General features: G+C 36.3%; 1 protein-coding gene across 2 annotated transcripts in view; it reads right to left on the reverse strand.

Annotated features, from left to right (window-relative positions):
- Positions 1–650: 650 nt before the first annotated feature.
- Positions 651–14,816, reverse strand: part of UNC13C (unc-13 homolog C) — a 599,404-nt gene continuing 585,238 nt past the window's right edge. For both annotated transcript variants that reach the window (XM_044230120.1, XM_044230119.1), the window contains exons 33-35: positions 7,443–7,535; positions 5,724–5,883; positions 651–2,509 (exon numbers count right to left, since the gene is read on the reverse strand). In XM_044230120.1, coding sequence (XP_044086055.1) covers positions 2,224–2,509; positions 5,724–5,883; positions 7,443–7,535 — 539 coding nt within the window. In that variant the 3' untranslated portion in view covers positions 651–2,223. The remainder of the gene's footprint in view (positions 2,510–5,723; positions 5,884–7,442; positions 7,536–14,816) is intronic.

Here is a 14,816-nt window from a genome sequence, read left to right on the forward strand (position 1 = left end):
ATGAGAACCCAAACTGCCATTTCTTTGAGTGTGTCATGCTTTATGACAACATGCTCCTTAAAGAGCTCAAGTTCATGTTCTGTAAAATCATTGTAAGATGAACCTAGAATTAATCATGCAATCAAATAATAAAATCTTCTGTAACATAAGTTTTTATTTAAGAATGTTGCTTGTTCATATTTTAAATGTTGAGTTTTCCTCTTGGGGCTTAACAGTATTAAGAGACCTACAGGTGGATATCTTAGTTCTTCCTTACGTTCAGTGTCATTATCTATAATGGGGAGCTGTTTCCATGAACATAACACCTGGAAAAATTTTCTCAAAAAATTTTTTAAAGATTTTATTTATTTGACGGAGAGATCACAAGTAGGCAGAGACAGGCAGAGAGAGGGGGCAAAGCAGGCTCCCTGCTGAGCATAGTGCCTGATGCAGGGCTGGATCCCTGGACTCTGAGATCATGACCTGAGCCAAAGGCGGAGGCTTAACCCACTGAGCCACCCAGGCACCCCAATTTTCTCAAATTTTAATGGGACATTAGAACCAAAAAATGTGAAAAGTGTTCTAGCCAGTAAAGACAGTCTGGGGTTTTTATTCTTAAGGAAAGAATTATGCTGCATAAATGAAATAAAAAGGCAGAAAATACAATAGTGTTGCATGTGTTCCATATACATCCATTTATTAATGCATATGCCAGAGGACAGCACTGTACTATGCATTTGGAGAAGTCATCAACAAAGCAATTGTCTAACAATTTAACATGAATTAGTGGATCTCACTGGTCTGTTGTTTACACACCCAGTAGCAAAATGTTCTGAGAGTCATGATACCAGTCATTTCTGTCCTTACCATAGCAGACCAGCTTGTTCACAAAACATAATCATTGTAACAGGTTCTTGTTTCTGCATGTGTATGTTGTCCACTAACAGTTATGACCAGAAGTTACAATTACAGGAACTGTTCTACCGCCATGTATTTAGATACAGACTCTAAAAAGTCAAACCATAAAAAGACAGAAAATGCAAGTATTCATAAACTATTTCATATTCAAAATCCAACCTAGTTATATTTTAATGTACCAAGCTGTATTGAGTTGTTTTCCTATTGTATCTGATGCATTCTGGGCTTGTAAATAACATAAATTATAAAATTATAAGCAGTTTCTTCAGATCTTATTTTACATTTTTCACTAAATAGATGAAGACGTGTCTTTTTGCTCCAGTGCAATATATAGGAATGCTGCATTCAGTATAAATTATTGAATATTTTTTTAAAGAAAACATGTAACTTGAGTAGAATGCTAAGTAAATAAGGAGATAGTCATAACTGTCAGAGGCAAAACACTAACAGTATAGTTAATTATTATAGATAATTTGAAGAAACAAACCTTCCACTGCATCTCTAAACCCTTAATCCTATGACTTTGTAAAGAATGACATTTGGTAAAGCCAAGACATAATGCTAGATGGTAAATGTATCAACTTACCTTTTTTTTTTTTTAAACAAATGTGATGTGACCTTGGCAGTTTAAAAGAACAAAGTTTTGTCAATATATCAAACATTGTTAACAAACTATTTAGCATTGCTTTGTATAAGTTTGCTTTAATAGCTTTTCTTCACAGTGATATTTCAGAAAGGTTGGAAACTGGTCGGCATAAAATATTTCCCACCTTTTCTATTTTAATTTGTATGCAAAAATCATCACAATAGATCTGCAACTATAAAATTACAAACACTTTCTAGAAGTGACTGTATTTCTAGTTATGATAGAAAAAGTTAACTTGTATGACATCTACAATGAGGTAAGTCTAAATAAAACAAAATTTGGTAACAAATGCTTTCTGATCTATGGGAAATATAAGCACATTTAATAAAAGACAATGGACAAACTGAAAAAATGAGATTTTTTTGTTTGTTTTTTTTTTGTTGTTGTTGTTTTTTTTAGTATGTTTAAAGGATGAGAAATTGGTAATGAAATGAAACATTTTAAAAGATATTCTGGATTTTCACTTAACATTGTAATTTTGGCACTTCATGGAACATTTATTTTCCAAAGACCAGAACTGGTATAAAAGTTCAGTAGGTTTTCCACATACTTTGTAGACATTGTACTTGAGTACTGGCAAACACTGAAACGTAGTGAACTAAACATTCCCATGTATTTGCACATGCATGCAGTAGTCCGAGTTTGTGGATTCTCAAAGATGATATCTTGCAGTATTTGTTTCAAGCACTCTCTTCAGCTGATCTGGTTTCGGATTTCAGTCTTACAAATTCTTTAGCCACATCATCGCTGGTCCTCTGAGAGAGTATTCTAAGGATAGTCAAACCAGTTTCATCCATAGAGACATTTTTCAGAAGGGGATACCATGCCCCATAGCTTCCCTTTTCTGCTATGTTCTGTAGTTGAATTACCGTCATTCCGATAATTCGATCTTCTCTGGCAAAGCAGTAATCTTTGACTGACAGATGAAGTTCGTAGGCCCCTGGCCGGTTTTCATTACCCAGAATGCTGTTGTGAATTAAAAATAAGAATTTTGAGCAAAAACTTGACTTCACCAAGGGCTCCATGTGGTTCTAAAATACTGTTAAAATTAAGTTTTCTCCATTCCTCAGCCATTTATTTGGCAAAATGCAGTATCATGTATTTATTTTTTTGTTAACATATAATGTATTATTTGTTTCAGGGGTAGAGGCTTGTGAGTCATCAGTCTTTCGCAATTCACAGCACTCATGATAGCACAGACCCTCCCCAGTGTCCATCACCCAGACCCCCTATCCCTCCCACTCCCACCGCCAACCAACCCTCATTTGTTTCCTGAGATTCAGAGTCTCTTACAGTTTGTCTCCCTCCCCTGATTATCATGTACTTTAACTCTGATGCAAATATCATTTCCATTTTAGATTGTCTTTACATAGATATTCCTTAGCAATCTAAATTAAGTACTTTTTTGCCTATATAGAAATAGGAAATCAATCTGAATATGCTTTGCTTATTAAGACAGCAATTAATAGATAATAGATAAATACTAGATATTTATTAGATTAGATAGATAAGAGGTATTTATTAGATGTTTAATAGATAAATATTAGATAATAAAGATTAATAGATAATAATAATTAAAATGTTATACTTCATTCTTGGAGGTGTGGTCTTCTCACTGATACAGGAGTAGAACGGGGTGGGGAAGGGTCATGGAGGGTAGACCAAGGAAAGCGGTAGTTCTTGCCAGAAGCTCTATGCCTTTTCATAGCACTTTTCAGAATAGAAGTTCTGTTCTCTTTTCTTTATCTCGGACTCCTGGCCATGCTATTATATCTAGGAGGCTTTTCTCGGGGGAATACACAACCTAGACTATCAAGCTACCACAGACAACAAGACTATTCACAAGATGCCAAATTAGATCTAAATCTCCAGAGTAAATCAGTTCCAGCAGAGCGTGGTGCTTCCGTGCTAGTTCTTTCAGATGGCAACAGTTAGACACCTGTCAAGTGTGGGGCTAAGGATGGCCTGGACTAATAACAACTTGGCAGTGCAGAACTGAGCATAATGAAGAAGGCTGTGAGGTAATACGCCGAGAGTAATCCTCCCCTGCCCCTTATTTTACTGCATCCTCAGATCTCCTTCACTTTCTAATGAAGGCACATCTGTTCCTCAGCAGTAGGAGCTTCCAAATCCCTTCCTTTTCTAAGTGACTTTCTTAGATCAAACATTTTGCAGAGACTAACTTTTGTTTCTGGGCAACGCTGATAACTGAAGTGTGTACTTATTTTAGAGACAACCTGAAATAATGTGAAAGAAAATAGAGGCCTGATGGGTAAGAACAGAAGAGCAAAATCTGATGGGAACCAGATCTTCTTATGAATTAAAATGCACCAAAAGGCTGCCTTTCCCCAGAATTATGCATGGTTTTACGACCTCACAGTGTTATATCTGAATTTTGCATGGTTCAAGTAATTCCTAGAAACTTGAAGAAGACATTTTAACTGAATCAATTTGTGTGTGTGTGTGTGTGTGTGTGTGTGATTTAGAGGAGTACACACATGGATGTGAGTTGGCTTATTAGCAGGGATTTTGAATATGGTTAATCTATTACAGCCATTTTAAGAGATGTGGTGGGATGGTTAAGTTCTGATGAGTGGTAACAGAGTTTAATATTCAGAATTTACTGTGCTGAAAAATCTCTGGGAAACTAGGGATGCAAAACAAACAAAGAACCAAACCAGTGAGAAAGTATTTAGGTAAGCTAAGCATGTGTGCACGTGTAAACCCCAAGGGCTTGGTCCTCTTCTCTTCTCTATCCCTGATAAATTCATCTAGATTGATGAAATTATATCTATACACAGTTAATTCTCAAGTTAGATCCAACTATCTATTTGATAGCCCGTCTGGAATGTCCCTTAGGCCTCTCCAAATCAATCCATTTAAAACAATCTTTGATCTCGCCTCTTGTCCCTATTCTCCCACCTCAGGAAATCATGATCTATGCAACTGCTTATGTCCCAAACCTAGAGGTCATCTTTGATTTCACTCAGAGCCAGATAACTTCTGTTTGCCTCAACCAGATATACTTTCCATCCTTCGTGTACTTTGCAAAAGAATGCTGACCTGTAAGGACTGTATCAATAGTTTCTTCATACTGTGGCTTCCTGTTGGTTTTAACCAAAAGGAAGCTCCTTCAGGATATCAGAAGTAATAGGGAGAGGTCAGAGTCTATTTCTCTGGCCCCTCATGTGTGATGCTGCCTCTAAGGTACTCCACTGAAGGCCACTGCTCCTTTTGAGGTGGTTGATGACACATGAAGTCCCCCCCCCCGACACCCCAGTTTTAGTAACCAATCTTTATCTCCTACATGCACAGTAGGGAAAGTAGCCTGACCCCTACTAGACCCAGTTTATATCACTATGGCTTATAGTCATTCAATTCTCACAGCCTGGTAGATTCCTTTGTAAATAAGGCTGTTTTGATGAAATATCCTAAATTAAGTGTTTGCAGAAGCCTAGCTTATATCCTCCTTCCTTCATGGGCTACTTCCAGTCGACTGCAAGTTACATTCCAATACATAATCACAATTTTCCACTTCTTTCTCTCTCTCTACTACCCACTTCCATTTCCCTCCTACCAGCTCTACCGACTGTGAGTCAGTACTCTCTCTTGCCTGGACTACTGCGACAGCCTTCTAACTCATCTCTCCATGTTTGCTCTTGTTTTCCTATCATTTTTTTTTATACAGCAAACAGAATAATCATTTAAATATATAAACCAGATCATTCACATTCATATCTGAAAAGTCCTCAAATTGAGGCTTCTCTGAACACCCACTCTAAGCAGCCAACCAAACTATGATATCAGCCTGTTTTAATTCTCTGTATAGTATTATCCTATGATAGATTTTGCTTATTTGTGATTTTGATGTTTCTCATCCATGATGTTCCTCATTTCCAGAAAGTAACTTCAATGAGAGCAGAGACCTTTTGTTATATATACCAACTCCTCCAATAGTGCTTAATGCATGGTAGGCACTGGACAGCTACTGAGCAATGACTAAAAACTCAATTCAGCTGTCTTTATTTGCTGGGACCAGGGATGAGCAGGAATACATCAACCTATAGGTTTCGCTTTCCTTAGCAAAGCCCAGTGTCGTTCCCACCCTAATCTCCTCAGTAAGTTTAAGCTGTATAATGGCTATTGCTGGGTTGAATAGGTGAGTGGGGTCCCAACTTACAATTGAAATGTTTCATTGTACTTTGGTGACCATGTGTTGCTTTTTGTCTTTGTGCCTTGTTTTCTCTTCTTGTCCCCAAGGTTAGGTCCCAGTATACAGACTTCCACAAAGGGCCGGAACATTGCAGTGGTCTGCCAGTTTAGGTCATTAATAGCAATCACTAAAAACCATAAAGGAAAGGAATGCAAAGTGTTAGCAAACAAATGTGTGGAATCTTTGCCTCCTCTTCGGTCCTTAGAGTTAATTTAATTTTTAGAATTAATTTCTTTTTAATGATGTATGAAGCCATAACTTTCCCTTGATAGTGTGGTAACCCTACTGATAAACATGTATGCACACCCACACCCCCACACACACACGTAAAGCAATTTACTCTTCTGAATACACACTTGACTGAGCTTTCAGTTCTAAACTGTGTGGTATTGGTGTAGTGAAAATTTAGCTAAAATTGAAATGGCATTTTTTTACTAATGAAAAGTTATCATTCTTGTTTAAGTAAAAATGTGATTTTTTCATATCAAAAGTGAAGATATGTTCATCATGAAACACCTAAAAATATACAGAAAATAAGGAATAGATGAAAATAAAGTCTGTAATTTTATCAGTAAGGGGCAACGATGTAATATTTTGGTATGTATGCTTTCAATATTTATAGGTAGAATGGGATCAGTTGTTGTCTTATGAGTAAGCTATATTTTTAAAGTCTATCGTGGATATCTTTCTAATTCATTATATATTTTCAAATTGCAAATATTCAACTATATGGATATTCCATCCTGTATTTAATGAATAAGTTACTGTTATGGCTATTTCCTAATTTTAGGCATCATAAATAATTCTTAAATGTGCATTCTTATGTGTATACTTTTGTCATCCTTTTGTATACTTTTGTCATCCTTTGAAAAATGTTTAAAAATATATTATAATTAAAATACTTATTGTAAAAGTTCACAGCTTTGAGTATTTGATATGTAGTATCAAAATATTTCTGAAAAATATTTAAAGACACTGGCAAGTGTAGGCATGTCCATTTACCAACACAATACATAATCCATTATAGACTATAACTGTGTTACTTTTATAATGCAAGCTATACATCAGGCTATGCAAATTTAAAATGTGTCAGAAGGCCATGGATTTTAATAAGGTGGATATTGTGACTATATAATAGTATAAAACAGAATATGGCTTTATTGAGCAAAATTAACCCTTAAATTTCACCTTTGAAATATCTGCTGCATTCAGATTATACTTTTGCAATCTAAAACCAATAGATTGAACTAGTCATTAAAAAGGAAAAAATCAAATCTGTTATTGAAAATCACATAGAAAAACAAGTATATAGGTAGATAATGTGAATGGTAAGAACATAGTGACCCAACATATAAGATTTGACAGGTTATAGAACTGACCATAGCCCTATGTTCAATGTATATCCTAGCATCAACAAGAGAAAATGTTCAATGTATGCCAGTTTGAAATGTAATCTCCAATGTATTTAAACCATTTAGATACTTCAGATAATATAGGCTAAATATTTGTGCCGTTGATTTTTTTCAGTTTTAGATCAAAAGTTCTGGTTTCATGAAAAGGCTATGAGCATTCCCTAAAATCATTACATGTTTTTAAAAATAGATCTAAGAAAAAATTACATTTTTTATATTATTGTAAAGGTTAAAGTCTACTAGGCTATTTGGTCCTTCTGGACATGATACATACCTTTTACAGTGACTTTATGCTCTCCAGTTCCTGGGGTTGCGGTGATGTCCACATGCACAGATATCTGACCCACTGAATCTTTGGAGGGGCGACCTGCAAATGAGCAGACATTTACTGCCTCAAACTTCCAGGCTACTTTAATAATAGACAGGTACATTTTCTGCATAAGGGTCTTTAAAGTGAGTTCATGGAAATGAATGGTTCTTTTGATTAATAGCACATAATAGGTATCGGCAAATGTTCACAAAGTTAAATTTGCTCTTTGGGGTTGAAGCTTTGGTATAAACATATGTAGCCCACTGAGCTAAAATTTCATATGATCCTCAGATATTATAAGACACTGTGTTAGTACTCGTATGGTTAAAAGAACTCGCACTTACCTCACTAGGCCCAATTAAGCTCTCTTCATTGTTTATGTGCAACGGTGTGTTATTGCCTTTCATGCCTAAAAAACCTTTTCTACAATGTGCGCTACCAAAGCAGTAGGGCCACAAAGATGGCTCTGTAGAGCTTCTACTTTCATGAAGCCCACAGTAGACCAGGAGAGACCAACCTATGAATACACTGCTGCAGTACAGTACAAGTTCTATAATGTATATTTGCAAGGTCTGCTGATGGTATAAAAAGGAGTAGTTCATTCTCCCCTCATAAAGTTTACTCAAGAGTTAACATGCTGTATTGGCAAGTCCCTGTGATTTGGGGTCAGATAAATTTAAATTCAAATCATAGTTATACCACTACTGGCTCCCTGATCAGATTTTGCTATATTCTCAAGTTGGTTTTCTTATTTGTAAAATAAAAATAATAACACCAACCTCTTAATATACACACATGTATTAACATCTATGAACATACATATTTTTCCACAAATAGGAGCATATGTTCTAACTATCCTTTACCTTACCTTTATCTTTTCACCTAAAACTTCATAGATTATTCCATTTCCATATGTATAAAGTTATCCCTCGATAGCCTGGAATAGCACAGCGCTAACTACAAAGTAAATGTTCAATGAGTAGTTGCATGAAAATGAATCACTGAAATGTTTACAAATAATTAAAACATGGAAATATTTAAAACATTTAAAATAATGTTTGGCCTTTACTCCATTATGTGAATATACTACAATTTATTTAACCATATTTTGTTTTCCCATCTTTTGCTGTCGGGAACAAACTATAGTAAGTATTTTATTATTCATATTTACAAGTTTATAGTGTAATTTCTATAAGTGAAATTTACTTGTCAGAGTAGGTGAACTCTAATTTTGTCCCACAGAGATTTTTGAAAGCAGATTCTTATTTATTTAAAATTTTTTTAATTCCAATGTAATTAACATAGAACATTATATTAGTTTCAGGTATATAAAACAGTGCTTCAACAATACTATGACACTACTCAATGCTCATCATAAGTGTACTCTTTATCTCTTTCACCTGTTTCACCCACCCCTCCCCACTATCCATCATTTTGTTCTCTGTAGATAAAAGTTGGTTTTTCAGTTTGTCTTTTTTTTTTGTCATTCATTTTGTTTTCTAAATTCCACACATGAGTAAAATCATATGGTGTTTGCCTTTCTCTGAATGACTTATTTCACTTAATATTATACCCTCTAGATCCATCCATGTTCGTGATCCACCACCAGGTTGGTGATATATAGGATAGTTTTATGTTATCCCTAAGTTGGTGATAACCTTATGAAATGAGGTCCTCCTCTTCAAGAACAGAATATAACTTCCTATTATTCAAGTCTTCTTCTGTGTACTTCAATTATGTTTTATAGTTTTACATTTTTCTTTGTGTGAATGGTACGTATTTTTAAAGGCTTTTTTTTTTTTAAATATTTATTTGAAAGAGAGAGGGCACAAACATGAATGGGAGGGGTGGAGGGAGAGAATCTCAAGTAGACTCCTTGCTGGGTGCAGAGCCCAACGTGGGGCTTGATCTCACAACCCTGAGTCAGATGCTTAAGTGACTGCACCACCCAGATGCCCCAAGATGTTACATATTTTTGAAAGCTTATTCCTAGTTTATCTTATCCTATTTTAAAGATTTTATTTTTTTATTTGACAGACAGAGATTACAAGTAGACAGAGAGGCAGACAGAGAGGCAGGAGGAAGCAGGCTCCCCGCTGAGCAGAGAGCCCGATGCGGGGCTCGATCCCAGGACCCTGGGATCATGACCTGAGCCGAAGGCAGAGGCTTTAACCCACTGAACCACCCAGGCGCCCCCTTTTTTTTTAAAAGATTTTATTTTTTTATATCTTATCCTATTTTAAATGGGACCACTTCTTCCATATATTGATAATAAGAAGGCCAGTGATAATTGTGTATTAATTTTTTTATCCATCCAACTGAATTTTTTTTGAGAGAGAATGAGTGAGAGAAAGGAGGGGGCAGAGGGAAAAGGAGAGAGAGAATCTTAAGCAGACTCCATGCGCAGGGCAGAGCCCAAAGAGGGGCTCGATCCCACAACCCTGATCATGACTCGAGCCGAAATCAAGAGCCTGATGCTTAACCAATGGAGTCATCCAGGTGCCCTCCCCATCTGAACTTTTTTTTTTTTTTTAAAGATTTTATTTATTTATTTGACAGAGAGAAATCACAAGTAGAGATGCAGGCAGAGAGAGAGAGAGAAGCAGGCTCCCTGCTGAGCAGAGAGCCTGATGCGGGACTCGATCCCAGGACCCTGAGATCATGACCTGAGCTGAAGGCAACGGCTTAACCCACTGAGCCACCCAGGCTCCCCCATCTGAACTTTTTGATGAAAAATGTGCCCTTAATTCTTTTGAGTGTTACACATATATAATCAATTATCTTTAATCAGTGAAACATTTCACTTTTCCTTTCTAGTTTTTATGCCTCTTATTTGCCTTTGCTAATTTTATTGGCTTGTACTTCTATTATATTACATGATAGTATTTAAAGTAGATATGCTGTTATCCTCCATTTGGCTCTCCAAATTCATTTTCCACACTTTTCCACTCTGCCTTCTGTCCTCAGAGGCTGTCTGACAATTTTAGTGATGTCTTCTATACTCTAGTGTCTATTTGGGTCTGGCCAAAGGGAAGCCCTGGCAAGAGATTAGAAGAAGGGAAGAGAGTCACATCAGATATTTATTTCTTTGGTCACCTTCCTGTGGGCTTGCCTTGTGCTGGCTGAATCCTGTAACCAAACATCATAATTTCCTTCAAGCAGCCCTCACTAGGTGACAATATTTTTTCGAGTGTTGTTTCCTCCTCCCTTGTTACTGTTAACGCAAAGAGTAGTTTAACAGTTCACTATTCCTTCCGGTTTCTTTATATCCCCTGCCCATACCTTTCTATGTAGTTTATTAAATCCTTTCCAAATAATCTTAATTGGGGTGTGCCAACTGTTGGGACTTTGGTTAACAGAGTTAATGTTTTTGATTTGGTCATAACTTTAATGAAAATACTTCGAGTATTTTCCCAATACTCCTTCGTGGAACAATGAGACAGTTTTTGAAGGGAGGAGCCGGCTAAAAATAGACACTAATTTCTTGGGAAATATTACTCGCAGAGGAGAAAATCCTTAAGGAGGCTCCTAAAGGCTGAGTTGGAGTTCATCTCTTAGACAAAGTCAAGGAAATAGCATGAGAGCACATGCATCAGTCAGAATGGCACCTCCTGGAAACTGCGAGTAGCTTAGTATGGATGGAACACAGATGAGGGAGTAGTAGCAAGAGGAAAGCTTTAACAACACGTTGGTACCCTGAATGCCATTTAGAAGTGTTGAGATATTATCTCAGAGCTGCTGAGAAGTCTCTTAAGTTTTTGGCTCTGAGAGGCGTAGTCCGATTTATTTCTAGAAATAATTCCTCTCATGTGCGTAAGAGATGGATCACTCCATTCTCTTCTGGAAAGACCAGATATAGTGAGACTGCGTCTCACTATATCATGAATTCAGTCCCAAAACCTAGCTCTTTCCTAGGATGCTCTTGATGACCTTCACTTGATCCATGTCGTAGGTCTGTGCTGTTCACATTAGTCAATTCTTGAAAACTTTCTTCATGTTTTCACCAAGACAAACCACATGTTGTGGACATCCTTTCTCTGTTATCCTATGAAACCCTATCCAAACAGCTCTACTATAAAAATATGTTCATTTCTTTATCCCACAAACAATCTGCAATTTTGTTCTTGATTCCTTCAAATGCTAAAAATCCTGGGCCGTGGAATCATACTGCTTTGATTATGCAGATGGTCTCACTCACTCATTAATGGATAATTAAAACTCCATGAACTTTCATTTTCTTGTTTTTAAAGTGGGTATAAAACCACCTACCTGGCAACACTGTGGTGAGTCTAAAAAGAGATAATTAAAGAATACATAGAATATTTTGAGCCTTGCATTTAACAGCTGCTAGGAAATGCTTCCAAGTTTATTATGACAATAATTCAATTCTTAATAAGGGAATATTTCAAAATTATTAAATTCTTTTAAGATTCAGGTATAATGTCCACATATAGAAATTACGAAAAAAATATGGACATATGGTTATCTAGATCAAAGACTGCAAGGAGATAAATCCAGAATGATGGACAGTCTGCCTAGCAACCTTGGAATTCTACGTCCTTCCCTCAGACTTCCTGGGTTGAGTAGAATAGAGATGGCAGATTTTTAGAGCCCTCAAATGTCTAATAAGGAAGACTTCCTTAAAATGTAAGACCACTTATTAACCAAGAATCTGGTGAGATGAGTTTTCTTTTGATTGATTTTTGTAGCTATTGCTGAAATCACAGGTGATGGTAAAAGGTCTCTAAGCGACAGTAAAAATGCATGCATCAAGTTTGCATATTTTCATTGTTTTACTAAAGATCTGAGCCTGCTCAGTGCTTGGGTTTGTGGTTAAAACAGGTATGGCTTGTCTTGTATGTATTCTTTGAGCGATGATACAGCAGTGGCTTCATTCTGCCCAGAGTAAACATCATGAAATGGTCGTTAGGCAAGTTATTGATTGAATGTGTTTATAACTGAGGAAAGCCTTCCATCGGGACACTCGCCAGGAGGCGTCATTTCTTCATTTGAGTGTAATTTAAAGTCTTTAATTGTGTTACAGAATTTGAGAGATTTTTATAGCAGGGAATATTAAAGTTCTAATTAGGGAACTTGGGTTTCTGTTTGCGGCCTTTATTTTGGTGGGAAAATTTTATACTGTTTTAAAACAAGGAGCAGCTTATGAGACTTGCTCAAAACCTTTTAAAATGTGCTGTTTAAATGCACAGATACAAGTTTTCCCTTTTTACAACTGCTTTTCTTCCATCTTCTACATGTATCTGTGTGTGTGTGTGTGTGTGTGTGTGTTCCCTAAAGAGATACAGATAGTTGCATTGGGAAGAGAAAAACATTAAAAAATCATACGTATGTACTCAGCAGTGAAGGAACACTTCTGTGAAACTGCCTGGGTAGAGTCATTTATACCAGACTCTAAAAATACACATTTCCCTTTCTAACACAAAATGTGAAATTTACTGCTCAATCAAGTCAAACGTAGGCTTGAGAACTGACTTCTTAATGTGTCACAACCCTAAACAAGTGGAGTTAAGAAGTAGTTTAAAAGCGTTTATCATTGATTGCTGTTATTGCTTTAATGGTCATGCTGTGCGCGACTGTCACTTTAGGACTCCAGGTCCTGCTTTCGTGGCCAGCTGCTTATACCACCCCTTAGAAGCCATGCTAATGCTTGGTATTGTAGTAAATTATGCAGTGGTTTTTTCTTCCTAACTATATTCCATAATGGCAGGGAGATTCTATTAATATTAATAATTCACACATTTTATCTCCAATTATATAATAAACTTATGATGTTATTTTGATAGATACTAAAGAGCCAATTCATTGATTAAACCTGCTACCAGTCCTCACTTTACATGGTGTGATAGGCCTAGATTCCTGCTCCTATAGTTTAGTAAAATAACACCCTGTCCCTACAAACAGGTTCAGATTTCACTTATCATGGTGTAGTAAATGTGTATCATTGCACAAAGTATAAACTTTGCTGCTAGATTTTAGTCCATAGATCACTACATAAATAACAGAGATGTCATCAGTGATCAATTACATTGTTTCTTTCACAGTCTGCTAGTATTTACCTGTTCAGTTTACACATACAGCAAAGGGTGTAGTTGTGATGCTGCCTTCCCAGTGAGGAACCCATGTGACGTTTTACAAACATGGACAATCAGAAGAAGGGACTGACCAGCAAAGATGAAAGGACAGAAAAGAACTAAAAAGTGATGAGGCTGGAGTGAAATTGGCATAGAATGTAAATGAACTAATGGACAAGGTTATTGAACTTGGGAATGTTGACACTACCACTAACAGAGACACTAGAGAAACAGACGGGGAACTCAGTGAAAGTGAATTTACTGGCAATAGATGAGGCAGAAGATGAAGATGTCCTAGTGGAAGAGACACTGGGGAAAATCTTTACATTTAAGCAACTCTGAGAGATGTTATGATGTTGAAAGTAGAAAAGATACATTGTCAGTAATTGACCCAAACTTCGGAAGGAATATGACATTCCATCAAGGCATACGAAAGATGCTTGCTCTTTTTAGTAACATGATGAGATGAAAAATGCAAGTACTAGGCAAACTACTCTTGATTAAGATTTTAACAAGAAATGAAACACTTTAATTCTCAATGTTTCCAGTATTTCCAATTACAATGTATTGAGTGTTGTACTATTTTTTTCATTTGCCTGTACATTTATAACTGACAGTAAAACATCTTGTTTCTTCTGACAATGTTTGCGAGATTAGGATTAGAATCCTAATTTTTCATGTTAATTAGCAAAAGTCCTTTGCACAGATACAGTTTACCCAATTATTTTTACAGTTCTGCATCAGTGTGCAAAGTCATCACTGTGTACATATATCTGAGTTGACTTATTAACTACTTTTGCAGATGCTAAAACTATGGAGCCTGCTTACTTAAGTCAGATGTGAGTTACAGGTGTGTTATACTGGCAAGATACTGTTCCTTCTATCTGGTAGGTGTGCTATAGACTTGAATCTGATTATCCATGTACATGGTGAAATCTGTTGATTGCCTATCCCAGGATTAAAAAAAAAAATTGGGCAAAAGCATTTGAAGAAAATATACATTGATCAGGCAGTTATTTCCCCCAAAGAGAAAGATAACATATAAGAGATTCCATTTCCCATGGAATGGAATATGAAAATCACCTAATATTCTGCTTTTTATTAATAATTTTTATGAGAATTGAATGAAAACTTAATCTGAGGCTATGCCTGTTACATTATCTTGTCTATACAAAATCCATAGGAATTAAACACTTGTGTCTCAGATCAACACCTGGGCCTCTGGAATGTGTCCTTTGTCACTGAT

The sequence above is a fragment of the Neovison vison genome, chromosome 13, assembly GCF_020171115.1.
Source record: "Neovison vison isolate M4711 chromosome 13, ASM_NN_V1, whole genome shotgun sequence".
Lineage (NCBI taxonomy): Eukaryota > Metazoa > Chordata > Mammalia > Carnivora > Mustelidae > Neogale > Neogale vison.